General features: G+C 35.1%; 1 protein-coding gene across 4 annotated transcripts in view; it reads left to right on the top strand.

The window, feature by feature from the left end:
• LOC145675566 (uncharacterized) overlaps positions 1-15859 on the top strand; it is a 103608-nt gene that overhangs the window by 11491 nt on the left and 76258 nt on the right. For 3 of the 4 annotated variants that reach the window (XM_081746080.1, XM_081746084.1, XM_081746083.1), the window contains exon 2: positions 1490-1989. The exons of the other annotated variant lie outside the window; for it this stretch is intronic. Coding sequence is in view for 2 of the 3 variants with exons in the window: in XM_081746084.1 (XP_081602210.1) it covers positions 1562-1989 (428 nt within the window). In the remaining variant the exon portion in view is untranslated. The remainder of the gene's footprint in view (positions 1-1489; positions 1990-15859) is intronic. 4 annotated transcript variants of the gene reach the window in all.

The raw sequence follows: 15859 nt of genomic DNA, 5'->3' as shown, positions 1-15859 counted from the left end.
TCTTGACCTTGCATAGCGTGACGTAGCGGCGAATATTTCTACTATGGTACACCAAGCATTGAATATAAGGAACAAGAATGTACGTCTTGTGCTTATGTTACAATAGCATAAACCTACACAACATTTGGGTGAGTTCGCGCAAGACGAATCGTCGGGTAATTGGGAGTTCGAAGAGTGACGTGTTTGGTTTAGTAGTTTTATATTGCGCTCAGCGTGTTTCACATCCATGAGAACCGCTCCGGATCTGAAGCAATGTTGTGAAGGACAGTTGGTGATCCCACAGTCAACTATAGCAGCGGACAACCGTTCCGTTGTGGAATAAGCAAGAAGTTACTGACGTTAAACAGCGGTGTGATAGCAACCATTTTTAACAGGAGTGTGTTCCACGGTGGCAATCAGTTGTATTCTGTTGAGTAATGGTTATGGACACACTTGTTTGGCAAGAAGTGGGCAAACGCAATAAACTCAGGAACATTGTCGAACATGATCATTTGGGTTTCCATGTTTCTGTATAACAAGGTATAATGTTGCTTGGACATCCCGATCTCCTGTTGTTAGAACACGGTACGCTCACCGGTTAAATTTTGTGACATTTGTCATTATTTATATGCGTCCTTTAAGAATAGTCGGCCCCAACTTCTTCATTATGGATGATAATGCGGGACCACATCGGATAGTATAGGTGGCTGAGCTTTTGGAGCGAGAGAATATTCGGCGAATTGTCTTGCTTGTCTTCCCCTACTTGGCTTCTATCGAGCATATTTGAGGTACTAAAAGGAGAGGTCTTCAAGTATCGAGATGGAAGAAGGTCTGTGTAGCAGATAACCGCAGTGTTGGGGAAATAATGGTATTCTATGTTGCAACTCATTAATAATCCCGTGAACAACATGGGAGTATGTTGCAGAGCATGCATCACCGTGTGCGATTCTCACACATTCTTTTAAATACTACTTAATTTTTTGTAGTCTCAGGGCAAACATAATGAGCTACAATGTATTTTGTGTAAGGTACAGCCTCTGTATAAATGTGTCATATGTTTATTCTAATCGCATGTTTCTTTATGCTGTTCCCTTTATCATAATGTTGCATTACTTTCTAGTTAGAATTTAAATTTTTTGCCATTAATGCCACTTTCGATGGCACACTATGAAATGCTTACTTTCATCCTTATGCTTTGCACACCAGTTTATAAAACAAAAGAAAGTGAAGATTTTTAAGGGAATCGTATAATTTTGGTATAAACTAATGTCCATGCTTTACTGTAAGTAAACTGTTTATTTCAAGCAGTTTTTTAGTGTCGTATTATTTGCTTCAGTAACAAGATTTTAGTATCTCAGTTAGCAGCGACACTTATACCTTGGTATTGTAATTTTGTAAGTTATCAAAAGTTTTTTTGTTAGCTAAAGTAATTTAGATTTTATGTTTTAAGTCTTACTTGTTTGAATAGAACGGTGTATAATTAGGAATAACACTCTTGATGTATTTTCAGAATTAATGATTTTCTTATCAAAACGAGAGCACTAAGATTTCAAGCCTACAACGTAAACACTTGCTACTTAAAATGGATTTCAGTTATCTTAACATTCCTTCAGTTAAAGCTGAAATGAAAGCAGAAAATGAATCCTTTGAATATTGCCATTATGAACTATATTATAAGAACACTAATGACACTGAAGATAAAGATCCTCTTCAACCATGTTCTATGAAATATTTGGAAAGTAGGGAAGAAGATGATCATGAAACGAAGGTAGATAATAACATTAAACTGTCCACGGCAAGTGAAACTTTGGTTCCTAGTGTTACGTCTGATTTTCTCGAAAATGGTCAACTTTCTCACAATGAGAAATTTTTCGGTCGAAATACTTGTGATTTTATACGAAGTGCTGAGTGCTCAAGCAATAACATGTCAGGTATTATTGGAAATCAGACAGACAAGAGCGATGAAGAAAATAGTTCCCGAGGAATAGATGCGAATTCTCAGGAATTCAGGTACTGTTACATTATTTTTTCATTTAAATTCATTTTGTATATAAATTGTTTCCAGACACTTTGAATACAGAAGGTTGTCCACCATAAATATAGTCAAATTTGAATCACTTACGAGGCTAGTAAATCACCTTTCTTCACTACCAATTGTGGCCGATGTGATAGTTAAGATCTCAAACGAGCGCCCAACAGCATAGTTCCTAGAGTAGTGAACTACTGCGTAAAGGGAAAGGGAATATCTAGCCATACCGCTCTGGCAACATTCCGGAAACACGGCAAGGTATTTGGATGGTCTGAAGGCCTATTTTAGTTGTCCGGGTGATTTGATAGGGAATACTTAAATGGGATCAGTCGAATCCCTTTCTCTTCATCTCTTGGTTACCTAGAACGCATAGAATGATCAAATGGTATGAAGAGAATTTTCATGTCGTTCCTTTGGTATTAAGGTGCATTGGCTTTGGTTTTGGAATTCAGTTCGATGAGTTGCAGCATTCCTCGACTGTAATAACCCGCCGTGAGCAGAAATTCTTTGAAAAACTTCTTTTTATATACTGTAACACAAAGTCAAATCTACATTTAGTGTGTGTTTGATGGTAGTAACTGGTCAAACTCTATAACTTCGAGTATATAGAGCCAACTCTCGTACAGTGTACGCATCTGCTTCCCACCTTTCCTGTGCACTGTATGTTTCATATAGTTCTCTGACGTTTGTACACGTTTGTGCTTGATGTGGCAATTTGTGAAGCGATGTCCGCGTGTTTTGTGACGCTTTCCAGTAAGAGGTTCTTCCTGATGATGTTGAAAACTGTGCTTTTTGAAATATGGTCAAATGTTTCTTCTTGGTTGATTGACTTTTGTCACCTCTCTTCGAATGACTTGCAGTATATTGAGGTTTGAATGAACTGAAACAGTGTTCTTTTACAATATCCAGGCAACCTCGTACCGCAAAGACATATTTGGCATATTGCCTGATAGATCTGCACCAGCTCTGCTGATACTTCATATTTCTGTGTGGATCATTTTATTATTGCTGACTGGCTATGATGGTAGGCGGCGGGAAATCCACTAATAAACTTCACGGTAAAGTTTTCATTATACCTTCGTCATTCAACGGATTGTAACCAGCCATATATCTGTGCATAACAGGAATTTAATATTTGTTTTTTAACGGCGAAGAAGAGCCGAGTTCTTATGTCGTTGGCAATCTTCTGTACTTTGTTTTCTTTTGCTTTTGAACTTGAGTAATGAAACCGCACACAATTAGATATACAAGCGAAGGATACATCCGAATTGTTTGCAAGAAATAGGACTAATTGGCACTGAAATAAGAGTTGAAATGTATTGGTATCTTATTATTTACTTCTTATAGCAACCCTCGGATGTTAGAATTGACCCGACATATTGCTACGAAATGTTAGAAAGTGAGTTTTCTTGTAAGTAGGTGCTCATTACTAGAGGGGTCGCTTAGCAATACTACGAGTAAAATTTGGAAAGGCACTATTATATCAGAAGTATTTAAAGAAATGCCCTGAATCACTACTACAATAGGCAAAATGTTTTGTTGAAAGTAAATTAGATAATAAATTTGTTATTATATAGGAGTAGAAATTTAATTGTCAAATATACAGTTACCTGTCCGTTTTATTGTTTCCTATATTATAAATCAACGTGAATGAAATTCTAAAGATAATCTTTGCACGGCGTAATGAAGCCGTTCATATTCTCTTAAGTTTACGATTTTGTTGAGGATTTCTGTGCATTTTATTATTGTTGCTCACGAATAGAGATGCAAAGATGAAGAAAACTGCGTTTAGGATAATATTTACAATATTTTTTCCACGTTTTCTTTTCACTGAAATCTTTTCAAGTTTTTAATCATTTTTATTTTATTGAAGTAAAATATAAAATTATCTTGGTCCTTGTTTTTCTAATTATATCAAGGGAAAGATTATCACAATAAGTCGAAGAGAAACAGCATTAAAAGTGAAACATCAAAGATGATATATGTTTGAAAGGAAGGAAAAAGAGCTAATAGCTTTTCTCGTTCCAACAAACTGTTTGCATATATATATATATATATATATATATATATATATATATATATATATTGTAAAACTTTGTGTAATTTCGTCTCATATAAGGAAGAGGTAGAGCTGTTAATAAGAAGAGTGTCCGGAATCGAATCCCACTACCAGTTTTATTATAAAATCCACTATAAGAGTATTTGTACAAAAATACTATACAATCTGATCTCTATTTCAAAAGGTAAGTAAAAGGTAGTGTTTGACCGAGTGGTCGTAGACAGGATCTCCAATAGAGCCCCGTAGCAGGCTAAGAGGAGTGGAGTTAAGGAACCAATGCTCCGTAGCAAGCAGAGGCAGGTTAAGTTGCCAACAGAGCCCCGTAGCAGGCTAAGCGACTGAGGTTGGGATTCCCAGACAGAGCCCCGTAGCAGGCTAAGCCAGGAGATGGGATAGGCGTAGTCCCGTAGCAGACTAAAGGCCTGGGGTTAGGTTACTCCAAGAGTCCCGTAGCAGACTAAAGGAGGGTCAGCAGAGAACTGGTCCTGAACTGGATTCTTCTATTCAATTTATAGCGCCCCTTGGGTGGCGGTGGCGCTGCTGCTTCAATTTCGTCTTCTGCTCCGTGGGAGGGACTAAACGTCGTCTGCAGGTGATAGCAGGTCTCCCTGGTGGTTCCTCTTGATGAAGCACGTGGTGGTGTTTATAAACACTTGATGCGTGTATTTGTTTGTAAACAACTTCACATGGGATATTACACCCCCCTGGCTTGTTTAAAAATTAGCCGAAGTGTTATTTTTGTTTATGCGATAGTTGGCAACACTGAGGAATCACTCACAAAAAAAATCACTAAGCACTAAACACTTCTGGCACTGAAATAAATGAAAATCACTTTTCGGAGCAGTAATGTGCTAGAGGAATAGAGCAACAAACAGGTGGTCCCTATATACAGGCAGTATCCGTACATGGTACATGATACTTCATTTCCCTCGAGATAGGGCTGTTTTTGGTTTGACGTCAATAAATATATACTAATTCACTTATTGTAAGTGGAGTTGGAGTCTGTCTTAGTGGTTGCTCTTTAGTTGTATTATCGGTATTAAATGTTTCCAGTGGAATAGGAGATGAAATTTCTATGTGGGTCGTTCGAGATTTGTTTGGTAACGAGCGAAGACTACGATATAATATGTATAAAATATTAAGACTTAGGAATACTAAAAAAGTTGCAATTAATACGGTTGCATAAAGATGCTGCATACTCGAAGGAGAAAAAAAAATTATTACGATTGATAATCAGTGGAGATCTTGTACAATGTAAAATGTCTATGAGGCATTGTTATTAATAATGCGTTTATAAATAAAATGTAAGAATATGCCAAGACCAATCAATAATATGATAATAAGAGTGGCTATAGCAATTATAGTCCACGGGAATGCAGTGGAAAGATGTAGTTGCGGCATCTTATCCCACAAAGAATTTTGTTCGTTCTGTAGTAAGGAGTACATCGAAGTTATGGTGCGTTGTAAATTTTGAAGGTTATGAGTAATATTCAAATTTTAATTTTTTGCAAATTTCTATATATTAACGTGAAGTTAGCTGAAGTCCTAGTAGGAAGATTCAAAGTATCGGTAATTATGCGTGGAAATTCATCATACTTAAAAAAGTAAGTTGATGAGCGATTAACTGCATCAGTGGCTAACATGTGGTTTCTTTGGAGTGCTATTTTAACAGATTTACGCGTAGTAAGATGAAGTCCCATGGGCGTATATAGATAAAATTCCTCTGTTCGTGACAAAGTAGGTTTCAGATGGCAGCTGTCGGTTGTATTTCGAAAAACTAAATTAAATAGACAGCCTGTTTGTTGAGAGCGAGGTTGTGCCTGTAATTTACATATAGAGAACATATTATGTGATTGGCATAGTGATAAGTCTAACTCAGATTCCTTGGTCCGTCCAAATTGCATATTCAGGTGTCTGAATACGTATATGAACTGTCTTAGTTAGAAACCATTGTTATAAATTTTATATAAAATGTGATAATCATTAGTGTGGACAATTGGTGTTTGTATTATAATGTGCTAAATTGGCAGATTGTGGGTCAAATGAGATCAAAAATGCCTTTGAACATTGATAAAATAATCCAAGATCTCTTTCCATTAATGTTCCTTTTAAGTTTATATTCCTTCTAATCATTTCTTTAGCTAAAGCAGGTTTTATGAAAACGTCGTTAACTTTATTTTGAAGAATGCTTTGTATTATAGTATCAAAGTGTTGTTCTACATTTTGAAAATTAAGAAGGGCGATCAGGTAGCGTTCATTTATAGCCGTTGTACATATCAATTTCAAAATACTATGATGAGTTTCGCTTATCAATTTTTCTACAGCTACTGAAAAGTTCGTCACCAAATGTGAGTTCAAACTTACTTTTCTTAATTTCCTGTATTTGAAAATTTAGATATTCATTCTGTGCATGCATTTGATTAATAGCTGATTTTAATTTATTAACCTCATATAGACTATATCCACTAAGTCCAAAATTTGTGAGTCCAACTAATAGGTTGAAGATCATTCGTCTCGGTCTTTGGAACACCCTGTTTTAAAATCGCAGGGTATGATATCTTTAATTTTATTAATAAATTGACGCTCTTTATCGTGCATAAGTGATACTATTTGTTCATATCCAGTACAAGAATCATTCGGAAGGTGTACTGCCGAAAAGTCTAAATGGAGCCTATAAGGTAGGAATTCTATATTGTCGTAACTGATTATGGGCTTGAACTTAGCTATAGAATTCCCATCTTGTGCGAATACAAGTTCATTGCCACTTACGCCGTCTATAAGCAGTACTAGGAAGTGCTAAATGAAAAGGATCAGCATTCTGCTACTGAATATGCGTACTTCCTACAAAAGAAAAAAAATGCTAAGTAGTAAATTTAATATCAAATAGCAGTCAAGTAATAATTATTATTCAGTTGAACAGCATGCATATTACTAGCAAGGTGCTTCAGGAGATCAACGTAGTTTTGAAAGAGAAGGGTGTTTTAGGGAAGGATAGGAGGAAGGTGATTAAAGCATATCGATATTTACATCGTGTAAAAGAGGAAAAGTTGTAGAGACAGGTGCGGGGGATAGCCGAAGCATATTCGGAAGTCCTCCAAAGGAACGGGGAGGTCGTTGTCCGATTTGAGAAGTGGGTGAACGAAAAGGGGAAAAGGAAACTTAAGTTCAACGTTTATTAGGTGAGTATTATGCATGCTTATTAATTATATTGTATTGCATTTTTTTCCACATTTAATAGTTACTTTAATTTAGAATTAGAAAGTTAATAATACTTTATGAAAAATACTAGCAGTAAACATATGTGTTTCAAAAAATAATCCAATTTTAAATGTCAATGACGACAATAGTGATGGTCCTGAATTCCTGATCATCCTGTATAATGTAGAAGTGGTCATAACTTTTGGAACATGCTGTACAATATGTATGTTGCATAATGTCGGTGACAATATGTATTTCACAGAGGAAAAGAAAAAAATATCGATGAAAATGTAGAATTATGTTAGCTGTCCTTGTAAAAGATCAGTTGCCATTTAAATGCGGAAATGCAAATCTCAGCATTCTTTCAGTCTGCCGTAAAATAAATGAATCAGCTTTTTGTAAAGTTAAGAGGAAATGAATGTTTCTGACGTTATAAAGAGTGTTTTTATCTGCTGAAGTCGTGTCTCTGTTTTTCTTTCTCCCTAGTACTGCATTTTTTTTCGCTCGTGTAGAAAATAAAAAGAAGTTATTTATTCTTGTTCTATATAATCTCTGTCTTCATAGAATGGTTTAATTCGTTCTATTGAGATTTCTGGTATTTTCTGCCGAAAAGAATTTGGAAATTCTATCTTATAAAGGTTAGGATTCAGTCTATCCAGGATTTGAACGGGTCCCACGTAGGAAGCAGAAAAGCTCTCCGGTACTCCTATTTGCCGATTAGGAAAGTAGACCAGTACTTTTTGTCCCTTTTCAAATTGAGTTTGTTTGTCTGCTGTCGAAATACTTTTTCTGCTTATTATAGCTAGCGATCAAGTTGTTCTGTACACTCTCGCGTATTTTATTCAAATGTTCCTTGTTGACACATAATGTTTGAGTTGACGCTAACGCAATATCAGAGATGGTCTTAGATTCATATCCGTACATGAGGAAAAATGCAGAATATTTACTTCCGGCTTGCACAAATGTATTAATAGCGAATGTAATATATGGTATCAGCTTCGGCCAAAGATTTTGGTTTTCTTGCACGAAAAATTTAAGTGCGTTTTGTATTGTCTTGTGGAATGTTTCCACTATGCCTAGGTTTTTATGGTCGTATGCAGGGCAAAATTTAAATTCAAAGTTATAGCATTTTGCCAAGTTTTACAGCCTCTTAGCGCTATGTACTGAATGTCTATCCAGATAAATATGAAAAAGGTCCAAATTTGAGTATGATGTCATATATAATAAAATTGTTCAATTTCTTCCGCTGTTATGTTGTCCACCACCTTGGTCACACAATATCTTGTGGACATTTCTATGGCCACTAATATGTGATTAAATTGTCCATTTCCCACTGTTATTTTCCCATAGAATCGTATTGCCAAGCTGTTGCGATCGGCTTAGGTGGGTGATGGAGTAATTGACCCGCTGGTTTAACTGGTAATTTCTCGAGTTTCTGACAGAAAATGCATGTCTTAATTCTGTTGGCAATGTACTCTTTCATGTTAGGAAAGTAGTATTTCCTAACCGCAGAATGATATGTTTTGGAATATCCAAAGTTTGGTGCCATGGGGTTATTGTGTAAGGCGTCAAACCACTTAATAAAGATTTCGGCACAGAAAGTAAGTATAGCAGTCCTAATTGGGGATGCTTCTGTGTTCTGTATAATATCCCGTCTTTTAGAGAAAAATATTTTGCGGCCCGAAAAGTAGATAACTTATTAGGTTCCTTATTTTCCAAAACAGTGATAATGTCAGAGAATGAAGGATCTTTCCTTTGTTCTTCTGCTAAATTTGGTAGGATTATAGGTTGTTCAATTTGGAGAATAGTGTCTAAAGAATGGGATGCAAATACTTTAGCATCTTCCCTGTCCGAGAAATTGTCAATTTCTTGTTTTTCTCCCTGTTTAATCTCCTCTTTATCTTCTAAACGACTAAAGATGTCCGCTGGGTGTAATTGACTTTTAATGTGTTATATTTCGAAATTGTAGTCTGCTAAGAATATTCGGTAGCGACTAAATTTTCCAACTTTGTCCGCCTGTGTTTGAGAGATGTCAAGCATTTGGCGTCTATAAATAATTTAAATCTTCTATTTAGCAGGAAGTATCTAAATTTTCTCAAAACATAAATTAAGGCGTACAGCTCTTTTTGCCAAGTGGATGCTTTCCTTTCACTTAGTGTAAAACGTCTACTAGTATAGGCAACAAGACGTTCTTGTTTCGTTTTATGGTTATAACATGCTAATAAGTCTCCTGCAAAGATAGAGGAAGCGTCAGTATACACGCGTATTTCCAGTGAGGGATCGAACTGAAACAAAGATGACGCGTGTATGTCCGTCTTAAGTTTCTCAAATAATTCGTCATTCTGAGAGGTCCATTTAAATTTTGAATTCTTGTCCAAAAGGCACTGAAATGGTTCTATTTTTTCCGAGAAATTTTTGATATGTGCTCTTAAATAAGAACATAATCCTAAAAAAATTTTCAGAGTTCTTTTAGTAGTTGGTTTCTTAAAATTTCGAATCTTGTTAGCGATTTTGGGTGAAATCCTGATTTCTTTCCCACTTAACTGTGAAGCCTAAAACGTCCAATTCTGTGTATAATAAGTGGGTCTTCTTTGGACTGGCACGAAAATCATGCTTTCTTAATCTTTTAAAAAGTAATTCTAAATCCGATAACTGTTGTTTCCAATTTTCGCTTCCTATGACCAAATCATCAACAAAGGCAGTTATACGGGGTGGTAGGCCCTCTAAAAGCATGCGTACAGCTATACTGAGTCCGGGGGGGGGGGGGGAATAGAGTGACCCATGGTACACCTCTGGAATTTATATGCCTTTCTAGTATGGTTGACCTCAAAAGTCATGTATTTTTGGCTTTCGGGATGCAACAATAGCTGAAAATACGAGGATTTTATGTTAATGGTGGATATACAGGCTTTTCCTCTTAAAACGTGTAGAATATCCTCCGTATTTTGAAACGGAATACTTAAGTAATGTAAGAACTTATTGCAAGCTTGGAGGTTCAAAACTAGCCGGAATTCCGAAGTCCCGGGCTTTTCCACAATGAGCAATGGCGATGAAAACGAACTATCGCTAGTTTCCTTGATAATATTAGCGTCTAAGAGTTGCTTAATTTGTAAGTCAATTTGAGGTCTTACTGCTAATGGAACCGGAGGAGATCTTTGATGAAAGGATGCTCCCTTTGTCTATCCTTATTTTATGTATATAACCTCGGAAATATCCAATATCTGTTGGTGTGTAGGAAAAAACATCTCTGTATTTAAAGACTAAATCTTGTACGGCTTTCTTTTTTTCTTCTGATAAATCCGGGTTTATGTCAAACAAATTAATATCAAAAAATGTTTTTGTTTCTTCTAATCGATCCTGAATTTCTTTTTCTGATCTATAAAAAGTTTCGTCGGCATGGTCACTATCCTGACAATTACCCTGTAAATCTATTTCTTGAAGGTTCTCTTCCACGTATGCTTCAGGTGTGTTCTTTGCTAGTTTGTAGGATTCGATATTAATAGAGTGAGGTTATTTTTAGGTACATTGGTAGGCAATGTTTGCAGACCATGCCTGTCTAATAAATTCTCTAATGGAGAAAAGAAAAAATGTTCGCGTTTTTTCTGCTGATTTTTAATACTAATAGGTAAAACGAAATGTGTCCTGGCAGGTATAGTGATTTTTCTGGTTGTGAAAACATCTGCCGACTTGCATTGCCAAATCGTATTCATATCACTAGCCGATAGTTTTTCCTGAGTATTAATCTCCTTTGGATACTGTGGAGGTCTAGGTTTTTTATACACTGACAGTGTATGATTTTGCAAATCGATCTTTGCTTGCAATCGGTTTAAAATATCCTCGCCAAATACAGGTAGAAAGTCTCAATGTTGTAAGATTGTGAAGTAATGTGAGAATTTCGTTGAGCCCAATCTGAATTTAATTAAAGCTATGTACCGCAGATTTATAATAGAATTCTCAATTCCTCTGAAATTCGTGTTAAAAGGGATTAATTTTGTATTAGGAGGAATGGCTAATCTAGGCCAGAGAGACAACGAACTTCTTGTATCAATAATTACAGGATATTTTTCTCTATTGACCGATACATTAACTAATAATTTATGGTCTTAATTTAACACTTTAACATTTTCTCTTCTTTCCGACAAAAGAGCCACTGCACATAGCGATGTGTTTCCTATCATCTGATGTTCATTTTGATCTGTTTTCGGCTCCCAGAACATTTTCGGCGCAGTTTAAAATAGGCAGAATAAAATTGGTAATTTTACATGAAAAATGAGTAAGGGCATATGTGAGAATACTGTATTAGATATTAAGTTCCGATGGCTGGGTATTTCTGCACACTGCAGTACAGCTGTATTCCATCACTACATGTATAGTCTTAGTAGTCTGCAACTATAACAATTGGGATGAGAGTTACAATGAGTGCGGGCATGTAAAAGAGTATTGTATTCTCAGCCGGGAAATATTTTTCACAGCGTAAAGAAACTATATTTAATGATTACATGTGCAGCATTACAAATGCTGTAGGAATTCGTATCCCACATTAAGATAGTTTTAAATAGGAAATACTAATTCACTCTAACGTACTCTATCCAGGGTGGAAAAAAATCATGATTTTTTTAAAAAAAATCATTTTTGTTGATTTTTTTGATTTAAATGGATTTTTTGATTTAAATCAAATCTTCCTCGTATAATGCAAGTCGCGAACTGAAGAAAAAGCATTAGGAATTAGTATTAAATGCTAATTATGCCATTTAAGTGAAAGTATTGGGGTTGAATTTTGAATTATCCTCAATCGTTAACCTATATCAATCCCAAACAATGTTTCTTAACCCTTTTAAATTATGTCTCTTTTTAAACGTAATTATAGACTTTCAGTCAAGCAGCTACAGCATCATCCTTATTTATCCTAGGATCATGGTGCATACATCACTCTCTTTAGAATAGGACAGCTTTTAAAACGGTAACATTCATATTTCCCTATCATGTCCCTGAAGCGGGAAATTTTGAGAGTAATCGGCATTTTTTTTTTACTTTTTTTTAAAAAAATTTGATCCCCTCTGGATTCCCCTATGTTAACGCACAGATCTCAAAATCAACTGGAAAATACTAAGGTGTGTACTAAATGTGTACAAAATTTCAAGCTTCTATCTTGAGCAGTAAGGCTGAGGAAGTTGTTTAACAATGAGTTAAGAACATTCCCACGATGATCCGGTTGTAATATAAAAATTTCCTCAGACATCCCTATTTATTCTAGGATCGTGGTTTGTACATTATTCTCTTCAGAATAAAACAAATTTTCTAACGGGTCCCTTCAAATGTCTCCATCATGTATCTGGGGCGGGTAAATCACGAAAAAAGGAATTTTCTGTTAATTTTTTTTTTGAAAAAGTACCTCTGTGTACCTCTCCCCCTGTTTTAAGGCAGAGATCTGAAAAATACTGAGGGGTGCACTGGGTAAATGTTCAAAATTTTAATCTTGTAGGTGCAAAAGTAAGCCCGCGAAAAATAATATTCCCCAAATACCCCAGATTCCCGTATAAAACAGGATCTCAGATAATAGTTTCCTAAGACATCCCTATTTATCCTAGGAGCATAGTACGATCATCATTTTCTTCAGAATAGAACAGCCTTTAAAACGGTACCATTCATATGTCTCCATCTGAGGCGGGAAAATCACGAAAAAAGCTATGTTTTTGTTAAAAATATTCTTTTTTTTAAACATTTTTTCCTCTCTGGACCCTGTTGTTTCCACACAGAGATCTGAACACATCTGAAAATTTTTAAGGGGTGCACTGAACGAGTGTGCAAAATTTAAGTCTTCTGAATGCAATATATAACCCGCCAATAAAAATAATAATACGCATAACAAAAATATCACCTTTTTAAATTTATGACGTCATCATACACTATGCCTCAACGCAGAAAGGCGCGAAAGCATATGTAACCTGTTCTAGAATGCCTCCAGTCTTGACGAAGTAAAGAGAACAAAGTAAAAACCTTATTGGTACTTTTTAAATCGAATAATGAATGTTCTACCCTATCACCTAAAAATATAATATAATTTAAATATAATAATTTAATTATATAATTAAAAGGTTAAGCATTAAGGAAAAAGTACAGCAACGTTTATCAAAATGAAACTTTTTTTCTCACAAAAGTTACTTATATTTGGCAGGGGCTTATTTTTAAAAACTCAGAACTAGCTTGCGGTATGAAATACATAAATTTCTCCTAAAGTTGTAAAGCAAAAAACGAAAATGGAGAGGGGATAGGACCTCTCTAAATACACCCTATTATCTAGGAACAAACAGACACGCACAAAAAGAATTTTTGTGGATAGTGATTTCCCCGTTGGAATAGTTAAAGTACTTAAAACTCAAACCGAATGTTACGAAAAGAAGAAAGCAGGATTGCTCCGTTACCTGTTCAAAACGGGATTTTCCCTAATCATCCTCTGCAAGACATTTGTTTTCATATTATACTGTACATTTGAGTCTCATTGTATTATGATTATTAATTTCCATAATCGAAATAACAAGAGAGAAACGAGATTTTACTTATTTTCATTTTAAATTAATTTATTTCCGAATTCGAATTAAATCAACGATTTTTATTAAAATAATCAAGTGATTTTAAATCAATCCACCCTGTCTCTATCGTAATCTAGAGAAACGTTTGGAAGAAAAGATTAATAGACTAGTACTGTTTTCTGAATAAAAGACATTTTATGTCACATCCATTTGCATTGATGTTGTTAATCTGCACAAAATTACCTGGGATATGTCAGAGAAATTCACAGTATCCGGAAAGTCACGGAAGTGGGAACGTTGAAGCAGAAACACAAGAGTGAGGACAATGGTACTACCACCGAAAGAAGCCCTGCCTTAGTGAATATATTATAGATATAAACCATCTAGAGGGGCTTGACATTTGTCCTCAGGAATGCGAGAAGCTTATGGTGATATTTTTTCTCCATGAAACGTGGATAATCATGAAATGTATGCAATTGCGGTTTAGTTTGTGCATAAGTTTGAATGTGAAGTGATAGGCTGGGTAGGAATGTATCATTCTGATACATGAACGACACAGCATTAACACGAAGTGCAGACATGCCATGACTGTGATAACCACGTGTCTTAAAAGAACACGCGTTTTCTGGCGTTATGGCGTAATATAAGCAATTACTAAAACATTCTTCACTCAGACAGTGTGTCTAAAAGTCGCGCAATCCCACATTTGGAGCATAAGAACGGTTGAGCCATATCTTCAAATCAATGAATGTGCTGAAGTCTTCTTATATAATTTTAAATATGTACTAGAGATAGAGACTTGAAATTCGTCCTAACGTGTACTAGCAACAAACAAAACTATGAAACTATTTTCAAGAAACGTGAAAAATGGGCTGGGGCCGAGGAAGTTTCTCGCAAGACTCACCTAAAACCCTGCAGGTGCTCTGGAGGCTGCCTTCAGTAAAAGAGGCACCGTGCAAAACACCTTTCTCCTTCATATTGATCGCTTAGAAGGACAGACTTAATTAAGTTGTTCTTTGTAAATTCAAAAATACTTTTATTTAAATTTTGTTATAAAATTGGTCAAGGGGAAACACCCGGACCGTTATTGATTCTGCCACAAAAACATTACAATAAATATAAAATATTGATGTAACGAACAGACATTATATGTATAAAATCTTAGTTTTAAATAATACATAGAGAAGTCACATGTGCAATATATTCTAATTAGAAATCGTTAGAACTTTCCAGCACAAATATTCTTCGTTATAGGTCATATTATGCCTGGCATGTAATGGATTATTATTATTATTATTATTATTATTATTATTATTATTATTATTATTATTATTATTATTATTATTATTATTATTATTATTTTGTTTGCTCGTCGAGGTGCTGTATTCTCTAGACGTCAACTTGGTATTTCCTTTGAAAGTTTGCTTTTCAATAAAAAAACATGATGATTCTATTTTTGTTTTTGCTTTGAAAAAGTTTTATTCCAGTTTAAAGTTAGTTTTGCTTAAAGAAACACATATTTGATAGGTTCCGAATATTTTCGTTTCACTCCACCAGCTCATTTAGCGTACATGCTATAATATTATGCAAAATTAAAGCATCGATTTATGTGAACTGGTTGTTACAAGTATTCACGGTTATGGTAAATCTGATGTAGATGCAAATGTAAAAGAAACACTTTTTCGTTTTAAACTTAGTTTTCTGGGTCATCACGTAAACAGTAGCCTATTAGTAAATTGGAACTAATAATACTATAAGTTGAGTTTGATGTAGGGGGATAAGATTGCAGATGAAATCGTCGATCACCAAGTCCATATCATAATACGTTCTTGGCATAGTTTATTTCCTCTAAAAATTAAACAGAAGATGTAACTGATTTTAAATCATACAAATTTCTTTCCAATTACGAAGTGAATGATATACAAAAATTTATTAAAATGCCCGACTAGACTACTAACCAACTACAGTGTAATGTCTGACAATCTATCTAGAGAATGGAAAAATTTTTGTTTAACTAAGGAATGTACTTGGTAGCATAATAGCTAACGCATCGGCATAATAACC

The sequence above is a fragment of the Thermobia domestica genome, chromosome 18, assembly GCF_964235325.1.
Source record: "Thermobia domestica chromosome 18, izTheDome1.hap1.1, whole genome shotgun sequence".
Lineage (NCBI taxonomy): Eukaryota > Metazoa > Arthropoda > Insecta > Zygentoma > Lepismatidae > Thermobia > Thermobia domestica.
The sequence above is the reverse complement of the archived record's forward strand: the minus strand, read 5'-3'. Positions and strand labels throughout refer to the sequence as shown.